Below are 23,998 nucleotides of genomic sequence, written 5' to 3'. Positions count from 1 at the left end.
AAATGCAGAAATCTGGGAAACACAAGAAAGCAACACCTTAGGGGCTAAAACTACTTGAATTAAATCAGTTTAATCCTCTATATCAATAACACTTCACTATATAAATATTCTCTTTCATTAAAAGTTGTCTATATGATGAGTTGAAATTTATATTAGTATTAATTTACACATCTCTCTGCAAAACGTATCTAAACAATCATAGATGAAATGACTTTAAATATTCTTATTTAGAAGCAAGCATACACATCAAAGTATAACCAAATAAGGTACTAGCAGCCATGTGGTAAGGCATTTTCTTTCTCAAATTTATACTTTTTTCTTTGAGAAGTTCTTGCAACTATCTGTTCATCTAGAAAGTCATTTCAATTTTCACTGAAGTGCATATGGAATTAAATAACATTATATTTCAAAGGTTTTAGCTTTACACCAATTAGTCAAATACACAGTCTTTTGTACAATCATAACACACTGTGGTAAAACTAGTCTGTTCTCTCCAGTTTATATTCTCTTGGCAAACCATGATCTACTGCTTATGTTAAGCATCTGATTGTCAGATTTGAACAAACTGAATATTCATGATGAAGATTAACCATTTAGTGTCTAAAACTAAGAAAAAGCAATTTATCATAACAGTTATTATAGGTGAGGCATGCATATTCACAAAGAGACCATTTTTGCAGTCGTGGCTCTAAAAATATTCTAATAGAAGTAGAATAAGAAAAAATTAATAGAACATATGATCACATATAGAGATCAGAATTTACCAGGCACTCAGCTCTTTTCTGCAAATGTGATTAAATGTTCTTTGTTTGCACTTAAATTGTCATATATCAAACAGAAGGCAAGCTTTTATAAAGAAGTATTTAAATCAGTATAAAAACGCATATGCAACCACATAGGTTTCCCAGGTTAAACTAAAGGTTTTATGGTTTGGGTTGGGAGGGAGTTCAAGGAATAAAAAGGTGGGGTGGGGGGTGGGGGAGAGGGGCAAAGCAAAGCTGGCAAAATAAAAGAAAAATCAAGATTTACCTTTGTAGGATAATTTCAGCCTTGGCACATTGTTCTTCCCGTGTTGATAGTTTGCTCCCGCTGCAAGTAATACTCCCCAGAAAAGACAGACAATCCTAGCGAACCAGCCCATGCTGCAGACGCTGTAGGTCCCTATGCTGCTTCAATCTTCCCTCCTGTATTATGCGGCCAGAGAAGTTCAAACAATCTGGAAACTGGAGGTAACAGGTGATTTAGGTCAGTTTCATTCATAAATGCAGACAATCAAGACCTCACGGCAACACTAACACCTCTTCTTCTGTAACAGTCACTGAAGCACAGAAACTTCAAACCCTCAAAAAAAAAAAAAAAAAATCGAGCCAGGCACCGGATAATGAGGCACAACTGTTGTGTGCAAAGAAAAAAAAAAAAAAAGAAGAAGAAAATTAACAAGGGCTGCTGCAGTGGTTCTTAAGAAGCAGTTCCTTTTATCTAGGCTCTTCTGATAGCCGGTGGCAGACTCTAATCCTGCTCCCTGCTTCATTCGGCTCCGGGGAAGCAGAATGAAAGGGAAACAGAGAAAGAGGGAGCGAGAGAGGAGAGAGAGAGAGAGAGAGGAACCGTGAGCAGCGCGGACTTTTCCTGTACACATGTAGCGAGAGATGACACAAGATCCCACAGACAGGTTTTCCCACCACTCTATAGACTAGCTGACAATGGGAGAACAGGCGAGCTCAACCCACTCCCCTTTCCTCCTGTCATACAACACATGCAAAAAACATCTCGGAGAGATTAGAGCCGGGAGCAGAACCCTCCAGCGTGCCTGCGAAAGGCATGTAGCTATAAATTTACTTCCCAAGGCAAGCGTTGTTTTATAGCCATTTTAGGTGCAATTCTGATTTAAAAAAATCTGAATTCCGCTACCTACATAATTTACAACTCCTGCTCATTATATAATTCTGCTGAACTTGTGCATTATATCTGTGTATGCATGTGTATGTATGCATATGCTTATGTGTATGCATATCCTTTTCATCAACATCACTTTAACCATTGAAGGTTTTAAAACCTTGTTAGAGATCATTCCCTCCTCCCAACAAACCCCTTTGGCTCAACCATCCCCTTTCCCCGCCCCACTGCAATTTCAGAGAGAAATTCCTAGTAAAGCCCATTTCAACAATCAGTTCAAGACAAATATAGGTCCACAGAGAATTATAAATTACAACAAGGGATTCGTGAAAGGATACTCAGCATTTAAAAACATCTATGGTTTTCTAGCTTCTGGAATGCTCTGGCTAACATTTTTAATGCATTACATCTCATTAATTGAGGTCACTTTCCAAGTTTGGGGTTTAAAAAGATAGACACAGATGACAAAGTTCCCAAAGTCTCTGCTGAGTATGAAGGATCAAAATGAAGAGACTGTATCTGACTTCATGTTCTTGTTAAAGATTTCAAGATTGTCTGTGGGTCATTTGCATGCCTCCAGACAGATATCATTAACTCGTTTCTAAAAAGGTATGGTATGTGAACATTGTCTTTTCTGTTTCTTTTTTTCAGTTTTCTCACTGTCAATCCACTCAGGTTTGGTGAGAGAGGCAGAAAACTTAATAGTCAAAACTTTCCTTTATGTAGCCCTCTACTCCCTCCGCTCTACATTCATTTATTTTTACATCCTACACATTTCAGCTCTTGCACATACAGCACACACATTTGAAATTGAGAAGAAAGAGCAGTACTCCCATAGCATGGAGATTTCTCAGCTGGAAGGAGAGGGTGAATCCGGCAATTTAAAACATAAACATTTATTAAAAGTGGCTTAGTATGCTTATAAAAAATAGTGATCTAAGCACTGTTACTACAGCTTTCATGACTTAATGTCTACAGACTGCTCTCTCTCTCTCTCTCTCTCTCTCTCTCTCTCTTTCCTCCACCCTCTCTTTCCCCCATGGGTGTTTGTGTGTGTAGGTGGAGAAGGGATAAAGGAAAGAATTAGAGGAAGAGGATTTAAAGAAAGGGCATGGGGGGCAGGGTAGGAAGGATTCTTATTCTATTTCACTAGATTGATTCATCAAACAGACCTTATTGCATTTGTCAGTTTCCACAAGCCTATTGATCAGGCAGCATTGTTAAGGAAATAAAATCCAGAATAATGTTGATTTTACTGATTCCCACACTTGTTATCCTGAGCACTTTTCATGCTGTAGGCAATGGATTAAGGCTACAAATGACAAGAGACTTGTCTGTCTTCCTTGGATTACTCTCTATAGACATTCATTCTGCAAAGGAATTCATGTCACTTTGGGATTATTTAGGGGATTGAACTAATGAACTATACTATTGAAATATCATATATAATTAGTTTAAATATTTAAATAGCTGCACTTTCTTATTCAGACGTATTTTAAATATCTTAAATATTTATTTTTTCTCTAGCTTTTGTTACTTAGAGAAGGAGAACAAGTTTATATTTGTCAAAACTAAACAGGATAACCAAATTTAGGAATGTATACATTTCACTTGCGTAATGTCTAGTCCTGAAAGATTTTGATGTGTTCCAGGAAAAATAAATGGTTGTAGGTAAAATACAGATAAAAGAAAGTCAGAATTGATTCCATGGGAAAAAGACATTCAACATGAACTTTAAATCAAAAACCAAAATGGAGTTATTTCATTCTATGAAATGCATATCATAAATAATTCTAAAGTACAAAATTAGGTATTAGACACACACCTATCTTTACAGACACACAATTTTTAAAAAATCATCATATTTAATATTTTTCTTGCAATTTATTTTGCAATTTTTGATGGGGAATTTACAAATTCACACTTATGCCTATCAATAGTTGTTTTTATTTAAAAATCACAAATAGCAAGTTATAGCAAGATGATTATAATTTTTAGGCTAAATTATAAAACAGTAAAAACATATAGCCACACATACCTTAAATGTGCTTTTTTAAAGAAACACCAAAAAAAAGATACTACATGCTTCAAAGACACTTATAAAATACTTGGAATCATTTCTTCTGCTTTTCTCTAAATTTAGTCAGGGATCAATAAGGTCATTTAAAAGGTTTTTCTTTTTTTTTTTCTTTTTTCCCCTTAAATTCCTAAAACCGTTAGGCACACATCTATTTCTCAATTGAGGCAAAAGAAACATCAGGTTTGATATAGGTGGCATTTATCAGTACCTCTCCACCTCTGACTGCATGTGTAAGTGTGGATATCAGGAATAGTAGTCCAGTTCTGAAAATCAGTGGCCTAATTTGTGACAAGACCATGTTTATTTCCTAAGCACTACTCTTACAGCATAATTTACTTCTTTCTAAAAGTTGGAAATATTATGTTGACCTTTCCAGTATAGAATTTTATTGAAGGAATAAGTGAAGAAGTAATATTCTTTTTCATTTACAGTACAGTCTTTCAATTATTTTCACTGTACACTCCAATGTACAGTGTGTGCTATAATTAAATCCACTTTCAAATGTGTTTCTTGTATCTTCTTAAATTTCAAGTTTTCAAATGTGATTAACTCCTACTACAGAGTTAAGTTTGAGCAGGTGCTTAATATTATGAGCATGCTGTTGTATACATTCCTGTCAAATAAATCAGTAGTTTTTAACCTCACCCTTCTCCATATTGAGATGGATTACAAAGACTTTCAAGTACAACATGAGACTGGCAGTTTTCTGGGTGGTGTGCTTGATTTTCTAGAGAAACTACACTTTCAACTTCACAACAGGTTGGTTAACATATTAAAGTATTTCTCCATTGAAAATGTGTTTTTCGCCTTTTACATAATGCTGGTAGGTATTCTTTTAAAATGTTTACTCTTTCCTTTGCTATTTGTCATGAAACACATTGGGAGTCTATAAACATTGTATCTTAAGACCAGACATTGTTCTAATTTGTGAGAGAGCTTTCCAAGCACTTCCTCGGACTATACAAGCTCTAAATCTCTGGATAGGTAAATACGTGCTATATCTATAAGTAAAAGAGTTTAAGAGAGAAGTTTTATATGTATTTTAAAATGCTAGTGGATTAAATCTTATGGTGTAATTCCGACAAAAGGCTTCATCTCTGCAGTTTTCTTTTTCACATCCATTTTTAACCATGGTCAGAGGAACTCCCCCCAGAGCGCATGACAACAATATACATAGGCTAATGACCTATTTTTAAAAAATACTGAATCAAAAATTTTAAAATAAGTTAAATGAATTGCTAAATTTGAAAAAAGGAAGAAAAAGCTCATAGTGTTTACAAGATATATTCAAGTGGTTTTTATTTTTTAAACTATAAGAATTTCTATCCAACATCTTCTATTTTCCAATACTTACCTTATAGAATACATCATTGGTATATGAGAAACTTCTGTGATCAACAGAATTGTGGCAAATGTGATAGTCAAGCATTTGCCCTGACTTTGACATCTTATGCTAAAAATTCATTTTTAATGAGAATTTTTTTCACAGGAAATTCATGACTTTTTTTTTCTTAAAGAGAATTGTGTGGGTGAAAAAATTCTTTAGAAGATCAGAAGACATTCTATTAATTGGAGAAACCAAATAGCTGATGTATTTTTTGCTCTAGCCAAAAAATGATAGGTATTCAAGAACTATCATGGTAGTTGTGGTAACTGGGGGTGACAGGTTACAGACGTGTTTCAAAAAAGGAAGTTACAACTTCTTATAATGTCACCCTTGTGAGTGCTCTTAGCATAAGCAATGTATGAAAGCATGAACTGAGAGGAATTAGGAAAAAGTCAAAGGGAATTTAATCTCTAGGGAAGCATTAACTCCTCCCAAACCCTCTTAGCCCCACAAGAATAAAGGTTACAGTTAAATAAGGTCTTTTTGATGGAATTTGTTTGGAGTAAATTAAGTTTTTTTTGTTTTGTTTTGTTTTTAGGTTTTTCTTCTAGTGTCATCATTCAAGATACTTTAAGGCATAAATTACTCAAGATAAAAGGTCCTTATTCTTCAACTGAATTTAAGTGATATATGTTCTAAATCAGAACCAAAGGAAGCCAGGACCTGACCAAATAGTGATATTATTTTTGGTTGTAAATGTTAGTAAAAACATTAAGGCAACCAGAGATTATAAAGTCTTTTAAAGGTATGGTAAGGCAGCTTCCTTTTTCTGAGAATTTGATTTTTGAGTCTAATAGGTGTGTTTTATTAGGTTTATGATGTTTAGTAGGGGATGTAAGAGAGTGACATTCTCCACACCCCATGCAGAAAAATTTGATTAGAGTCAATATCCAAGCTACTAAATATGGCAAAAAGTCCATTTATAGGAACACAATGAACCCTTCTCTTTTCCTGCAACTTAATCCTCCATAATTTTAATATTTCATATCTTAAACCTAATTTACTCTCAATATAATTAACATCAGAACAGCTTCTTTGTTAGATTTTGATATTGAGTGTTGTGTTCCTGAATATTAATATAAACAAATAACAAAACAGTAAAAATACCTATTGTTGTTTTAAGGGAGGGTATCTGCACCTCCACTCAAATGGAACAAGAAAGTTTTCAAGTGAGACAAAAATCCTATTGTTAATACTGAACAGTACAGGCTAGGCAGTGAGGAGGAAAAAATGAGGCGTCCATGGAATACAAATGAAATGAGCATGTTGAATGTTGAATGTTTCAGAATATGAAGTTATTAGTTATGTGCTTTCAGTCAAGGCCGATTACAGCATTCCTCACAAAAATAAACAAATAAGCTGATCTATGCAAATTACAAGGTGAAGAAACCAGGCAATATTGTTAAAAGGATTACTTTACATCTGATTCGGGTGAAGCAGATGCACCTCAGTTCCCTTTGTTATCCACTGAAAAGAATGTTACACCTCAGATGGAGGTTTACTAAAACCTACCTTTTCTTGGAAGAGGTCTTTTGTCTTTTTATTTTAATGTTTCAAAGAGTTTGAAACTGATAAAGATAGGGAATGCTGAAACCCAAAATTAAAGCTCTTTAAGGGGATTTATTAGAATGGCTAAACCAATTGTTTAGTGGATGGTGACTCAATACTTCAGCGCATTCTGCTCTGCCAGGGCACAATTTCTCCAAATCGCAATGACTTAGGAAAAAGAGACTTTAGTTGGTTGCTTTCTGATTTTGTGTATGTCAAGACCACTTGGTCAAGTCCATGCACCGCCCCCATTTTTTCCTTATGCAAAATGGGGGTGGGGCTAGGTTTTATGCCAGGTTTCACATCACTGCCTTGGCTACAGGAACAGCTGTCACCTTATGTGAGAGATTATGAAATGCCTTGTTCATTAGTTAATTTTTTAATTGACAAATAATTCATGAAAATATCCAGTCTCACATTTTCCCTCAGGGCATACCCACAAAATGAATCTTTTTGAAAATCAATCAACATAAATCTATTTTTCTCATGTCTGTTATATTGATGAGAGGAGAAATGCAGCCTAAAAGTCCTGCCTTGTATCTTCTTAAATTACAGGTGCACATTGACAGTGGTTTTTATTTCAGGAGTAAAATGACAATGTAATATTTCCCTTGTCTTAAAACATTTGACATGCGAAGTTGGTAGCTTAAAGCACTTTGAAGATACCTAATATATAATAATACTTCACAAAACTACTTTCAAGACATAAAAATCATGTTCACTTTTTCATATTATGTTATTGCAATTTTAACTCTATTATCTAAACTACACTTTTAACATAAACCCAATAACATGCTGACTATACATAAGGATAAATCTTTTTAAACCTAAAATTTTAAACATTGAAGTTTATTTTTTATTGTGTAACTGTGAGATGAGATTAGATTTTGTTTTCAATCGAATAGAATAATTTGTTGATTTCATCTTAACACATTAAATAATCATTGAAGACAACAATATTGTGAAACTTATTTCAATTCTGTTAAGTCAGAACAAAAACAAAAAATATAGAAACTAAATTTAAATGAATCAATCTAAAGAGAACTATACTGCTTGGACTGGCAACATGCATTGTTTGTAGGTAGTTACCACAGTATGTAACCAAGCCCTTCACCTCAAAATTGGCTCTAGAGATGCAATTTTAAATATACATTCTTTATTCTTAAATTCAGTCACCTTTGAAGCACTTCACTTCTATTTCTTGCAAAATGTCTATTACAGTCATTTATTAATTTAATTTTAAAAAATGAGACAAGTGTCAATCATTGTGATTTGTAAAACAAACTGCAAGGCTTTTTGGCTAGCAGCCACATAAATTCCTGGCAATCAATGCTAATTTATTCTTAAATTTTTCTCAACCACAAATCATTAGATCTGTCCACAAATATTTCAGTACCCACGTTGACCTACAGTAATTTGGGGGGATAGAGACACCTATTCATTAATCAAGGTGCAAACCACTTAGAAAATTGCTTGTTCTGGTAGTGCAGGTCAAATGGTTGATGGTTCAGGGCTAGGGAAGGGGAAAGAAGGGAATCTAGAGCCTGGGGGTAGAAATCTGGGCCTGGTGCCTGAAAGCAATGAGCTTCAGCACCCCACTACGTTCTGTGATTTGTTTGTCAAACACATTTATATGACTATTTCATTTTTAATCAAACCCTGCATATAGTTTCTTCCCTTCTAGTAATTATCATTATGAAAAACCCCAGCTGATCAAAAGATATACTTCACTGGATTATTCAAGACAATAGGTCATTGTATTCACCAAAAATTAACCTAGCTATTATCAGTAGTTTGCACGAGAGACACTTTCTATACAATTCATTACTATTTTTTGTTTGGGGAACAAATTCTGCTGTGAGCATGGACTCACTCCTGGCTCTGTGCTCAGGGATCACTACTGAGAAAATGTGAGATGCAGGAAGTGAAGCTTGGGTCATCTTGAGGCAACTGCCCTAGTTCCCCTTGTGTTATCTCTCTTTTATCTTTTTTAGTAAATCACAGTGAAATGCAGTTCGTTACAAGGTTGTTCATGATTGGGTTTCATTTACATAATGTTCCAACATCCATTCCTTCACCAGTGTATATTCACCACCATTTCTCTCTCTCTCTCTCTCTCTCTCTCTCTCTCTCTCTCACACACACACACACACACACACACACACACACGCACACACACATTTCTTTTGATTATAAGTTTTCTTAGCTCCTTAGGAAGATCTAATCTAAAAAGTAACCGTCATTTATTTTCTTAATTTAATTTTCACTGTTCAGTACAACATTTTGTATGAGGTAAGATTTTAGCCCATTAATCATTATTAATTAATTGATAATTCATAGGATATGATAGTTCAATTTGGTGGCTCAGTAGTCTCACAATTCAATAAATAGTTTGGGAAAATAATTTAATTACAGATATAATTACACTAGTTTTTCATGTTCTTATATTAAAGTGTTTAGTAGACTAGAGAGTTGTTAATTAAAAGTAATGCTAAAGTAACCATATTGTAGCACATAAAATAAAATATATTTGATATTTTCCTCACAGCATAAAAATTTCACAGTTTTGTGATTACTATTACTTTGATCCAAATAGCTATTTCTCTTCAGATTAAAGATTTCTGTTTAATTTTCTAATACCTAAAAGAATCAATGTGTTGCAAATTAAAGTTTAATCAAAGTTAAGTCTACAGTATGTCCAAATACTGTATTTCCAAAGGATAATATGTATTCTTTACTTTAAAATTTTTAAACAGAAGTTATAAAAATATCACAAAGTAAATCACTTAAATTATGAAGTATATTTATTATTGTGAGATTTAGATTCAGATCCTAAGGTCATAATTGACAGCATACAACTGAAACTTTAGTTTCTCTATCTGGAAATAAAGTTGATCACTCTCCATCCCTTTCCAATGACTATTAGCCTCAAATCAAATGACATATTTCACATTTCCCAATATGAATATTCCAGGAGCATGTGTACTTGGACTTAATTTTCATGTCTATATACCATGTGAACACACAGTGTCAACCAAGCCTTTAGCGAACAGAACAGAGTGTGGTATACGTGTGAGGTATATGGTGGTGGGAAGTGGGGTATGTTGTGTCTACATATTTTGAGAGAAACTTTAATTCTAAAATTCCCACTTGCAGAAAGAAAAGGCAACCAAAAAGAAAGTGGGGGTTTAATCTGCTATAAATTTTATTTTATTTTATTATTTTTTTTAAATTTTTTGCTTTTTGGGTCATACTTGGCAATGTCCGGGGTTAATTCAGGCTCTGCAGTCAGGAATTATTCCAGGAGGTCCTCCGAGAACCATATGGGATGCCAGGGATTGAACCTGGGTTGGCCACGTGCAAGGATAAAGCCCTACCGACTGTACAATCACTCTGCTCCCAGTACTAAAAATTTTAGAAATTGAAAAAAAACTTAGCTTTAAATGTTCATTTGTAAGTTCACCAGAGAACAGCAGGTTTGACCATGAAGAATAAGTTATCTAAAGTAAATAAAAGAAGAGTAAGCAAAGAAACCATGACTTGGGCTAACAAGAATGAATGCTTTGCTAACCAGCCCTGCAACTGCAGCCAGCTGCAAATTAGGAGAGCAGCTCTTCACCTTTGAACAAATTGCTGGTGACTCACTTTACCAGATGTGGATTTGAGATTCTCCATTTCTCACAGTTGGCACATTGTAGAAAGAACTGCATCTTTGATGGTAAATCAAGCCTTAAATTAGTAGAGGTTCTGTGTCTAGCACTAAATCTGTAACATGTGACTGGCTTTTACTTCCTATGTTTTAAGGCTTCATGAGTTGATACTTATGGTTTGGAGAAAATTATTTTCCCAGGTAGATATCATACAAACTTTAGAAAGCAGAGAAGTTTAGGTCAACAGGTGAAACACCTGTAGGTCCCTAATGGGTATATCTCTTGCTACTTTTTATATTTTAAGTCATTACATTTCAAAGGTCAGCAACACCCTTCAATATTTTAATGGTTTAACAAGTTTTGCTTCACTACGCTTTTACAACACGAGGGAATCTTTAACTTGTTATTAAATAATTTAGTTTTCTATCCTAGTGAAAATTTTTACTCTAACAGTTTCAAATAAGTATTTCACCTTTACTTTTATTATCACTATTAAAGCCCTGGCAAAAAATATGAGACTCATTAAAATTAAAAACTGTCATTGAACAGTTTTTCAAATCTAATTCAATATAACATAAAGACTAATTCAACATAATTCAGATCCACAAAATAAACTGTTATGGATATATTAATTTACAAAATAATTATATCAATTTTTCATATTACCAGAAGTCAACACTGCAAAGAAAATACAAATGGCATTATCTGAATAGACTTAAAATTCTATTACTAAGAACATTGCTCAATGGCAAAATTTTACAGATGTGTTAGCTATAAGAAGTGGGATATGCTGTAATTAAAAGAATCATGATTTGTTGACCACAACAGAATTTTAAGTCCGTTTTGCTATACTCCCTCAAAAATGCTGTTTTGCAAATGTATTTAGCAACATTTTCTGATGTGAATCCAGTAAATATGGAAAGCTACTTCGTCTCCCACTAAATTAAATCTATCAGAAACTGGTTCAAATGCCACTAATTGTTTTATAGGAATAATCATTTTGTAGCTTTAGACAAACTTAAGCTTTAGTCTACACTAAGACTGTAGTGCCAGGATGAAAATAAAGACTCTTTGGCTGAAATAGAGACTATTGGGTTACATTTAACAAGACTCAGGATGTGGCAGTTCAGCTATCTAAGTATTGGGCTGTTTGCCACCCAGCAGCTAGATCACGTTTCCTTTACTCAGATAATTTCAGAATGGTTTTATAAAAACGCCATGGCTGACACAACTTTCAACCCATTCTGATTTATTTATATGTTAACATCTTCACCATACATTTATATTTGAAACATATAAAGAAATAAGCCAATACTTTGGATCATTTTTTTAAAGCTTAAAGTACTCTGCAACTAAATAACGTTTATATACCCTAAAGGTAAATTACTGTTGCTATTCATCTATTGTTTGTGATTTCTTTAAATGGGCTTTGGGGTACTTTTCACATTTCTCCCCACTGCATTAATGAGTAACTGGATACTGTGAAAAATGAGCAAGACATCTTTTTCTATGTATATCACAGTAACCATAATATTATAGTATCACTTTCTTGTTCACTCTATCTGTAATTTGCATATTTTGCCTTTTTATATTCAATTCTCTATGAATTCTTCAAAAACTATTTATTCTGTTTCACCCTAACTTGAGCATTATACATTATGAGCTAAATCTCTATACATATGTATTTTGTTAGGGGCATGTTTATATGTATTAATTCTGTGCACTGTGTGATATGAATGCACATATCATGAATATATTGTCTTTAGTACTACTTTAATTACAGGAACACTTCACTAGTGAGGCTCATATGGAATGTTTCCTGTGAAGTTCCTAGCACAATTCCTTTCACACAAAGGGTCCTCAATAAATGTAAGTGAATGACTTCCTGACTATTGTCAAGGTTCCTGGGAGATGCAGATGGGGTAGACAGCAAGAGACAAAGCTGGCTGTCAAAACTGTTATATTTAGATCAACAGCTAAAAACAGAAGTTTAGAGAATCCGAAGATTTTCAGAAGAACTCTGCCCATTCTGTCAAAAAACTGATTCATAAAATTCATGTATTCCTAAAATCACTGAAATTTCTGAAAGGGTGGTTTGAAAAATAAATCCTGAAATGTGAAAAAAAACAAACCAAACCAAACCAAAACAAAAAAAACTGGCAATGCATATTTGCTTATTTGAAAAAGAAAAAAGATGAAAATAGTCCATGTTTGAAAATGCTATTTTAACTAAAGAAATGCAGCGCTGTCTTTTGCGATATGCAGCAATGTATTGGTGGTAGGGTGATGAAAATTCTTAAATAATAGAATTTAATTTATGGATAGGTTTAAAATAGTTTGCATTTATCCATTTTTTTGATCTATAAGCTAAATATCAGGTGTAATACATTTAAGAGTTAAGTCTATCTTTACAGGTAAGGTGTGGGCAAAAACTATCAACATTTTTTCAGGATGTTGCTAAGGTTGTTAGTGTTGGAAGTGAATTTTCCTTCAGTTTCTCTGTACTAATGTAATATTTTGGAGAGTATAAAATTGTATATGTAAGAAGGACTTTTCAACACCGAGACAATGAGTACACTGATAAAATGAAACCTTTTCTTTAAAGATTTAAAACATTTAATTCTTTGTATATGTATGTGTCTATATGTGAATGCATACATATATGCAATCTCTCTATACATAGAATATGCACACAAACCCATATTTCTGATTCTTGTATATGCAACTATATGTTTACATATATATTTTATATACATAAAAGTAATTCAGTATTTATAAACTTATTTGTTCCTGTCATATATTATAAGAATTAAAATGATAAGATTCAAAGAATTCTTTTTTTTCAAAGAATTCTTATAAGAAAACTATAAGGGTTCAAAGGAATTATAAGGAATCAAATAAAATAAACACATTTCCTAAGAAATTAACTGAATAGGAGTCTAAGACTATTATTTTAGAAATATGCACCAACAATCTTCTAGATGCCAATTAATCTTCTAGATGCCACTTTAAAACTTAGACAATAAATAATTAGTCTTGTCTTTTTGATGCATTCAGATAGGTTGAGGTAGTTTTTAAAAACTTGTAATAAAATATTTTTCTTCTTTCTCAAATGATACAAACTCATTTGTGATTTTGACTTTGAAGCATCTTAAGTACGATGGCATCAAAGGGAACAATTGGCTTTGATCCATGTCCTTATTCTGAAGAATTACTCTCAGATTTCGGCTTAAAAAAGTGAGAAATACTATTTTCAGAAATCAGACTCTTAAGAATCAAAAAATGCAGATTTTTGATTGCTGCATCATGAACAGGTTAAGGTAAATACTATTACCCAAGTGTCATTATACACAAAGTATACTATGTGTGTTCAATGCTCTAGAAATAATAGTCAACATTTAAAAAGTATTTTTAAAATGATGTATCTACTACTGATCTACACACCTCTATTTAAATATCACTGAAAAAGTGGTGTCCAATATTCACTGTAGCATGGTTGTCCAGTTCATGGATTTGCTCCAGTGAGCACCAGTAATGTCTCCATTGTGAGACTTGGTTTTTTTTTTTTTTGGCATATTGAATACGACACGGGTAGCTTGCCAGGCTCTACCATGTGGGTGGGATACTCTCAGTAGCTTGCCGAGCTCTCCGAGAGGGACAGAGAAATTGAACCCTGGTCGGGCATAAGCAAGGCAAACGCCCTACCCACGGTGCTATCACTCCAGTTTGATATTCACATTTTGCTTCATTTAAATTTAAAGTTTATTTATTTTTTAGGTTTTTGAGTCACACCTAGCTGTACTCAAGCATTATCCTGGCTTTATGCTCAGAGATCACTTCTGGTGGCGCTCAAGGGAACATATGCCAGGGATCAAACCTGGGTTGGCTGCATGCAAGAGAAGTGCCTTTGCCATTGTACTATCTCTGAGACTTCAGTATTCAATATAAATTTTTTTAAGTTTTGCTTTCCTTTTAGCATTCTACTTCACGTTAAGTGGATATAAAATGCCAATTTTCATACCTCTAATTTATTACACATCCCTGGGAAAAATGAAGTTGCTAAACAGATTCAAAGTCTGTAACAGCTTCTGATTGTCCATTGTCCTAATTGTAGAGAAACCCTAGACCTGTCTGGAAATAACAAAACATAAATATTACATTAATAAGCACTCCATGTAGTGGCGTGTATATCTGTACACATGTGCATGTTGGAATGGGAGAGAAATACAGGTTCAAGTATGACAAAAATACATGTGTTATATTTTAAAATAATGAGTAAGAGACCAGTATAGTGTGATAAGAGAAACCTAACCAGAGTCCTATTTCTAGCTTGGGCATTAATCAGTATTTGTTAGCAGAGACTGAATTTCTTGGAGTTCCAATATAATTTTTTACAAATGTATTTACTGAATTAAACATAATTTATCTTTGGTTCTGTCTGGCATGAAAATTCTGTATTTTCATTTCTATACTATCTAATAACAGTTGCCATTTAATATATTAATATTTCATTGTTTTAATTAGTAGAGATCCTTTAATAATTAATATTTCTCCATGTAACATAACTTTAGTTGGTAAAAAAATAGAAAAGCATACTTTTATTAAAATACTTCAAAATTAATGATAGCACAATATCTAGTTGTTAATCTGTTAAAATAAACACTTTTAATGTTTTTCCTATACTAGCCTTTGAAGTAAGAATTTGGGTTAAGTTTGATAACATTCTAGTGTTGTGTTATTGGCCATTTTGTAGAATAATTTGGCCAAAGAATTTCTGAAAATTACTTAGCATTTATATTATATTGGGAGAAAAATTAAATGCCATATTTAATAGATATTATCATGTACATGTTCAATTTTATCTCCCTCATTCATTAAGTTGCATTGAGATATACATTTGATAGAAGGGATAAAATTATGATGATAATAATTTTAATTGAATGTATCAATGGATATTTATCAGTAATTTCTTGATACTGACCTAGTTCCCATATATTGAACCAGATCTTAAACACTGGAAAAGTAGTAAAGGAAAGATAATTCATGCCTCTGAAGACATCCTTATCCAGTGAAGGAAGCAGATTCATGGATAGAAAAGGCAAACCCAACATGCTAATTGCTTAGATAGTACAGATGATGGCCAGTTAAACCAAGCGAGATTTTATAGGAAGCTTCCCATGGGAGATGGTGCTGATATGGGTCTTAAATGATGAGTAAGAGCAGGTGAAGAAAGATGAGGAGGTCAGGACAGGACTCTGACAGTGTAAAGCCACAAGACAGGAAAGCATATGTGGGTGCAGGAAATGAGGACAGTTTTGCCTTTACATGATGTAAACCGCAAAGAGGAGAGGAAGAAGAATTCAGAGGGCGACAAATCAAAGACTCCAGATTCCTACTCATAATCCCAATACAGTTGATGAAGCAACACAGACAGTTTCAAAGAGGAGAGGTTTTTTTTTTTGTTGGTTTTTTTGTTTCTTTTTTTTTAGAGAAATCATCTTGGTTACAATGTAAGAGCTACACTTACTAAGAGCAGAGATGAAGTCTTGTCCCATAAAACTAGGTAGGTTTCCATTTGAACATTTGAGACCAAAGGGGACGAGGCACCAAATCTTGACTGTTTTGTAGGAAAGAGCCAAGAAGTCCCAGTGGAAATATATAAAGGAGTCATTCTAGTCCTCATGAAATGCTTGATAAAGAGAAGGATGGAGAGAAGAAAATGTTATGACATTTCCCATGCTTTTATTATACTATTGTTAATATTAAATTGTAAAGAAACAATTGTTTACAATAATTTTCATGATCATGGCATTGATGGGGCAGGAAGAGCAGGAGAGGAAACCGGGTAGATATACTTAGGGGAAGGAATTTGTGGACTAGGTTAGTATACATAGTACATAGTGATTAGCATGTATTTTTAACTATATCTAAGCAGTTGGAAAATCTGATTAAATCTCAAATGTCAGAGACAAAGATGTTAACATATGTGTTAAGAGAGAAAAAAAATGTAGGCTGAACACAGTCAGTACTTTGGATGGAAGTTAGAGACAAGCAAAAGAAACTCAAACAAGGGGCTGGAGCGATAGCACAGCGGGTAGGGCGTTTGCCTTGCATGCAGCCAACCCGGGTTTGATTCCCAGCATTCCATATAGTCCCCTGAGCACCGCCAGGAGTAATTCCTGAGTGTTGAGCCAGGAATAATCCCTATGCATCGCCGGGTGTGACAAAAGAAAATTCAGGTTGGATGGAAGGTTGGACCTTTCAAGATGGTCAAACAAATATGTATGTGGAAACTGAATTTATGCAGTACAATTTCTATTTTTTTCCTAATTATTAGTAGTGAATGACCCTGAGATACAGTTGCAGGCTTACAAACTTTTGTGATTGTGTTTCAGTCATACAATGATCGAGTACCCATCCCTCCACCAGTGCCCATTTTCCACCACCAATGGTCTCAGCATCCCTCCTACCACCCCCACCCTGTCCCCACCACCCCGCCCTGCCTCTATGGTGGGACATTCCCTTTTGCACCCTCTCTCCTTTTGGGTGTTGTGGTACACAATAGAGATATGAGCGACCATCATGTTCGGTCATGGTCTACTTTTGGTACGTATCTTTCAGCCCGAGTGGGTCCTCCCAACATCCTTTACTTGGTGTTCCCTTCTCTATCTGAGCTGCCTTTTCCTCCAGCATGTGAGGCCGGTTGCCAAGCCATGGAGCATAACTCCTGGCCCTTAGCTCTACTATTCTTGGGTGTTAATCTCCTATTCTGTTACTTTATAGTCCACAGATGAGTGAGATCTTTCTATATCTGTTCCTTTCTTTCTGACTCATTTTACTTAACATGCTACTTTCCATGTTGATCCACTTATATGCAAATTTCATGACTTCATCTTTTTTAACAGCTTATGCAGTACAAATCCTACTTGAATTAGTAGAAACAAAATCATCACTACACTCTGCAAGAACAGAGTTGGGGCTGGGAAAAGAAACCAAATTCCACTGGGTTTGTATAAAACAATGGAAGAGATAGGTAACTAATAATTAATTGATTTTAGCTAACAAAAATCAATTTTTGCTTTTCCTCAAATATTAGGTGGGTTACACTTAAAATTCTTTTCCCTATTTCTTCAATTAACCCTAATTTCTTTTTAGTTTATTTACTTAGGTTATGTGTTTACAATTGTGTTGAGATTTTTAGTTACGGATATGTCATCTCATCACCACCTAAGTGTGCACAACAGCCTCCAGCTACACCCCTGGAAGACTCCCAGTTTTTCTACTCTTTGACTATTCTGGTGTTCTTAGTTTGGATACCAGTACCCAGGGTTTGTGTCAAGTGATATTCCCTATTCCCTATTCTCTCTATATACCATCAACGAATGAGATCATCTGCTATTTGTCCTTCTTCCTTTGGCTGCTAGTGATAGTGATATAAATCATTTTCATTTCAATCTACTGGTACTGAAATAAATTATTGTCATTTCAATCTAGTGATACCAATATAAATTTTTTCCATTTCAATCTAGTTATACTGATATAAATTATTTTCATTTCAATCTGCAGATTTACAGAAGATTGTGCTTTAATTTAGCTGGTCTTCAGATGCAATAGCAGGTAACAACAAGTTTATTTTACTGAATTAGATTCTGCTAGTTCATCACATTTTTCTGTTCATGCATCCCTTACTTGAATAGCAGAAATAAACATATTTTCCATCCAGACTGTTAATGATGATAAAATAATATATAATTATAAAAAAAAGAAGCAGAGATTTTATAAGATTGGTGTCAATAATGTTACCAATAGGAACTTTTTGTCTACAGTATACAAGTCCACAAATCTTTTACACATGAAAATAATTCAATATTTTCTAGAATTTAACTTTGAAAAAAATTTATTTTATTTACTTGAGTTCAATGAACTACAAACAAACAAAAGAATAATGGTACCCAAAAATCTATTGCTTCCTGTTGCAGACAAATGAGTTCCATTTTTGTCTTTTCCAAAAGCTAAGTTGTCTTTAACATACTCATGGTTTTGGGTAGAGATAAAGTTCCAAGACTGTCTTCCAAGCTGCCCATCCCAGTTCAAATTCTTGACAGCATATATGATCTGAGCATCACCAGGGATTGATCACTTGTAAGCATTGAGTCAGAAATAGGCCTGAGAAACCACAAGATAAGGCACTCACTCCAAAATTAATTATCCTTTTATTGGTAAGATTAGTATCTAGTGAAACCTGCATACTTTCTATGCTCACAGCATGTTTATAAATAGATTTCCTTAGCATGGTGTTAGTATAATACAAAATAGTGTTAAAATATGACTTCTTATCATATAGTCATTTTTTAAAAAATAGTCTAGATATTTTAGCTTTCACAAATGTTTCTTTAAATGAACTTAAAAAATTGTGTGTAAAATTACAAAAAATTAAAAAGTAATTTATCATATCCCAATCTTTAATTTACAGTAAAAGGGGAAATATCTTTTCTGAAAATAAAACTGCTTTGTTTGAATAAAAGTTGTTACTTATATACACCTAATTGGAGAAAGTAGTTTTTTTATCAAAGGATTTGACGTAATTATTTTTTGTTTTCCTCAAGTACTTTTTTAGATTCTCTCCCAAATTGATTAACTGGTAATAATTTAATTTATAGCCCTAGTTTTTATTGTATGTAGTTACATCAAATTATCTTACAAAGAATATTCTTTTAATATCTATAAAACCACGATTAATGTATACTTGTCTACCTCTTAAAAATGATATAGTGATAAATTCCTCCCACAACTTAATGCCCAGAAACATTTTTCTCCAATAAAAAACATATATTCCATTTAATGAGGAACATATATTCCTTTATATATGGGACACATAAATCAATGATTAGGAAATTCCTACAAATGAGTATGCATTTCCTTTAAGCCTTCACTAATAGTAAGTCAATGAAAGTCAATGCTTACATTTGAAAACAAGTTTTTTTTTCAGCTTCCTAGTTGTTTACTAAAGAGTACAATTTCCTTTTCTCTTATGGGATTTCTCATACTGCACTATTTTAATGACGTATTTGTTCAAATGATTCAGTTATGTTACTGAAGAAATTTTCTATCATTATTAAAGTGATTCAATTAAAAATAAAAGTTTTAGTAATAAGGTCTTAGATTGGCTTTTATTTAACCTTCTCCTCATTTTGAAGATTCCTTTTTCACATCATATAAACTTACACCAGCACTCTTTTTTAAAAAAACAAATTTTAGTGTAATTTTAATCAAAGATTAAGTTCTGTATACTTTTATATCAATAACTTCCCACTTTTGATATATATCAACATTCAATAAAAAGAATGCAATAGAAATTTATCCTGGTTTGAAAAGTACTACCTATTAATTTATTGCACTTATCTTTATTTTAAATTATGTAATCCCAGGTCTAGCACCAATTAATATAAATATTAATGGTGATTTTTTTTTTCCTTCAGGACATTTAGGTGCACTTAGAACCACTTAGATTGCTACCTACTTCACACTCATTTTATGACATTCTCCTCTAATAGCATATTTTTCATGTATGCTCCCCTGATGCCTCATATCAAATGGAATTTCCTAAGAATAGTGTGAAGAGTAGAATGTGCAAATAAAAATTACCTTCAAGTCTGGAAGGTTTAAAGTTTGAGTGTCGGCCTGAATATTGTGGAATAGTATTGGGAATGAGAACTAGCAGAAACTGCTTCTTGTTACAAGATCTCCTAAGATATTCTTATTAGGTAAGTCCCTCCCCACCTTTCATGATGCATCTCACATGTTTCCTTTTTGTCTGTTTTAGAAGAAGAGTTTTCCCAGCAATTCTGGGAGAAGAGAATAAGGGTCACCCCAAAGAGAACTGATGTGATGTGGTGAAAGTGTAGGCCTATAAGATGTTTGCCCCTGTGGGGTGCTGCTGTTCAGGCCCCTGCCAATCCCTCCAAGAGGGGCTGGGACCTCCAGGACACACAAGTTAACAGAGGAGGGGGAATCCATTGCTCAGATCAAATTCTGGGCCTCCCACACACAAAACTTGGACTGTACTATTTCCTGAGTGCTCATGATCATTCTGAAGTCTATCCTAAAGCTCTGGGCCATCACTTGATTTCTTAAACTTCTCTGCTCTTAGTCATTAAAATAAAAACTAGAAATATATTGCAATCATATATTTAAGGATCATCTGCCCTCACCTTTTCTTATTATCTCACTGGAAAATGTGTGATAGCCATAAAAACAAAGGCATTTTATTATTGGAAATTGCAAACATGTCTATATGAATGAATGATGGGATAAGGAAAATACTAGGGTCAACATGGAAGAACTCTTTTATTTGTAAATGTAGGAGTATTGCTATTTATTCACTGAGTAAGCTGACTGAAGTAGGCATAAACTCCATATTACTCTTTTATTTATTTATCTATTAGAATATCTGGAAAACAGAGCATTACAAAATTGTTCATGATTAGGTTTCAGTCATACAATTATCCAACACCCATCTTTCCACCAGTGTACATCTCCTACCATCAGTGTCCCTCATTTCTCTCCCAACATCCCCCAACAGTCCCCATAGCCTGCTTCTATAGCAGGCACGTTACTTCTCTCTATCTATCTGCATTATGATTTGCAATACAGATATTAAGAGGTCATCATCTTTGTTCAGGACATGCAGTATTTTTATGGGGAAGGTAAGAGTGGTGTAAGTTGTTTTTTTTTTAATTTTATTGAATCACCATGAGAAAGTTACAAGCTTTCATATTTGGGTTACAATCACACAATGATCAAACACCCATCCATCCCCCAGTGCACATTCTCCACCACCAATATCCCCGGTACACCCCCCCCCTTTCTCACACTCCCCCTGCCTCCACAGCAGACATTATTCCCCTTACTCTCTCTCTCTACTTTTGGGCATTATGGCTTGCAACACAGACACTGAGAGGCCATCATGTTTGGTCCATTATCTACTTTTGGCACACATCTCCAATCCCGAATGATTCCTCCAGCCATCATTTTCTTAGTGATCCCTTCTCTATTCCATCTGCCTTCTCTCCTCCTCTCATGAAGCAGTCTTTCAGCTATGGGGAAATTCTCCTGGCCCTTGTGTCTACTGTTCTTGGGTGTCATCCTCACGTGATGTTATTCTACACTCCACAAATGAGTGCAGTCCTTCTATGTCGTCCCTCTCTTTCTGACTCATTTCACTTAGCATGAGACTCTCCATATCTCTCCATTTATAAGCAAATTTCATGACTTCATCTCTCCTAACAGCTTCATAGTATTCCATTGTGTAGATATATCAAAGTTTCATTAACCAGTCATCTGTTCTAGGGCACTCGGGTTGTTTCCAGATTTTGGCTATTGTGAACAGTGCTGCAATGAACATATAGGTACAGACGTAATTTCTACTGTGCTTTTTTGCATCCTCGAGATATATTCCCAGAAGTGGTATTGTGGGATCATATGGAAGCTCAGTTTCTAGCTTTTGAAGGACAATCCATATTGTTTTCTAGAAAGGTTGGACCAGTCAGCATTCCCACTAGCAGTAGAAGAGTGTCTCTTTTTCCCCACATCCATGCCAGTGCTGGTTGCATTTGTTCTTTTGAATGTGTGCCAGTCTCTGTGGTGTGAGATGATATCTCATTGTTTTGATTTGCATCTCCCTAATGATTAGTGATGTGGGGCATTTTTTATGTGCCTTTTGGTCATTTGTATTTCTTTTTTGAGGAAGGTTCTGTTCTTCTTCCCATTTTCTGATGGGGTTGGAAATTTTTTTCTTGTACAATTCTACAAGTATCTTGTATATCCTTGATATTAGCCCTTATCAGATGTTTATTGGGTAAGTATTCTTTTCATGGCTTTCTTATATACAAATAATGAAAGAGAAGAAAGAGACATTAAAAAAACAATTCCATTCACAATAGTACCTCAGAAAATCAAGTACCTTGGAATCAGCTTAACCAGATGTGAAGGATAAAAACAATCTCATTCACAATAGTACCTCAGAAAATCAAGTACCTTGGAATTAGTTTAACCAAAGAGGTTAAGGACCTATACAAGGAAAATTACAAAACACTACTTCAAGAAATAAAGGAGGACACTAGGAAATGGAGACACATCCCCTGCTCATGGATAGGGAGAATTAATATTATCAAAATGGCAATACTGCCCAAAGCGCTATACAAATTTAATGTGGTCCCTATCAGGATACCCATGCCATTTTTCAAAGACATAGACAAAACACTCCTGAAATTTATATGGAACAATAAACCCCCACGAATAGTTAAAGCAATCCTTGGAAAAAAGAAGATGGGTGGTGTCACCTTCCTCAACTTCAAAGTCTACTACAAAGCAGTAGTAAATAAAACAGCATGGTATTGAGCTAGAAACAGACCTGCAGACCAATGGAACAGAGTTGAATATCCTGTCATAGACCCAAATATATGGCCACTTGATCTTTGACAAAGTAGCAGGAATGTGAAGTGGAACAAGGAAAACCTCTTTAACAAGTGGTGCTGGAAAAACTGGATAGCTACCTGCAAAATGATAAACTCTGACCTCTGTCTAGTGCCAGGCACAAAAGTCAGATAAAAGTGGACTAAAGACCTCAATATCAGACATGATTCTATAAGGTGCATAGAGGAAAATGTAGGCAGAACTCTCAATGACATTGAAGCTAAAAGCACCTTTAAAGATGAAACAGCACTGACCATGCAAGTGGAAGCAAACATAAACAAATGGGACTACATCAAACTAAGAAGTTTCTTCACTTCAAAAGAAACAGTGACCGGACCCTCTGCGCCTAAAGACTTTGATTCCAGAGATGTAACACATTCGGGCATCCAGCCCAGCATCCGATAGCGATGCACTGGGACACCGAACTGGGCTACAACTCTGTGCTGCCGGGGGTGGATTTTTTTCCCTCCCCACCCTGTCTTCCTGCACGGAAAGCGGCGGCCTGGCGGCACCCATGTGGCAGGCGCCATCTTCTGTGACTCCAAACCCACAGGTATTCGGTTGTTACTTTTGGGGCTCCAGGAACTCATGGGAAGGGGGCGTAGCGGGCACGCCCTCGGCCCAGATAAATCCGGAGCCGCTGAGCGCGAATCGGACCCTCTGCGCCTAATGACTTTGAATTCAGAGACTTCTTACAGCAATGCACTGGGACTGTGAGCTGGGCTATGTAATTTCTGGCAGAATTTTCCCTGGACTTTATACAGAAATCCAAAACCGCGCAGACGCTGCCGCGTCCATGTGACTTAACATTTATAATTGTCAGCAATGTGAAACGGTTCCATTTGAACAGGTCTGACTTGGGGGGAAACTCCAAATAATAACAGTAAGTTTTTGTTGAAATATTGAAGGTTTTTAATGTAGCAGCCACCTCTGGACTGTGAACTAAGCAAAAGCCCCACCCTG

General features: G+C 34.7%; 1 protein-coding gene across 1 annotated transcript in view; it reads right to left on the bottom strand.

Moving 5' to 3' along the window:
- The window catches only part of SEMA3A (semaphorin 3A), a 233,688-nt gene extending 232,105 nt beyond the window's left edge, over positions 1-1,583 (bottom strand). The window contains exon 1 of the mRNA XM_004602145.2: positions 1,030-1,583. Coding sequence (XP_004602202.1) covers positions 1,030-1,141 — 112 coding nt within the window. The 5' untranslated portion in view covers positions 1,142-1,583. The remainder of the gene's footprint in view (positions 1-1,029) is intronic.
- Positions 1,584-23,998: the final 22,415 nt, after the last annotated feature.

Source organism: Sorex araneus, chromosome 1 (assembly GCF_027595985.1).
Source record: "Sorex araneus isolate mSorAra2 chromosome 1, mSorAra2.pri, whole genome shotgun sequence".
In the NCBI taxonomy this organism is placed as follows: Eukaryota; Metazoa; Chordata; class Mammalia; order Eulipotyphla; family Soricidae; genus Sorex; species Sorex araneus.
Note: the sequence above shows the minus strand (reverse complement) of the source record. Positions and strands in the feature narration are given on the sequence as shown.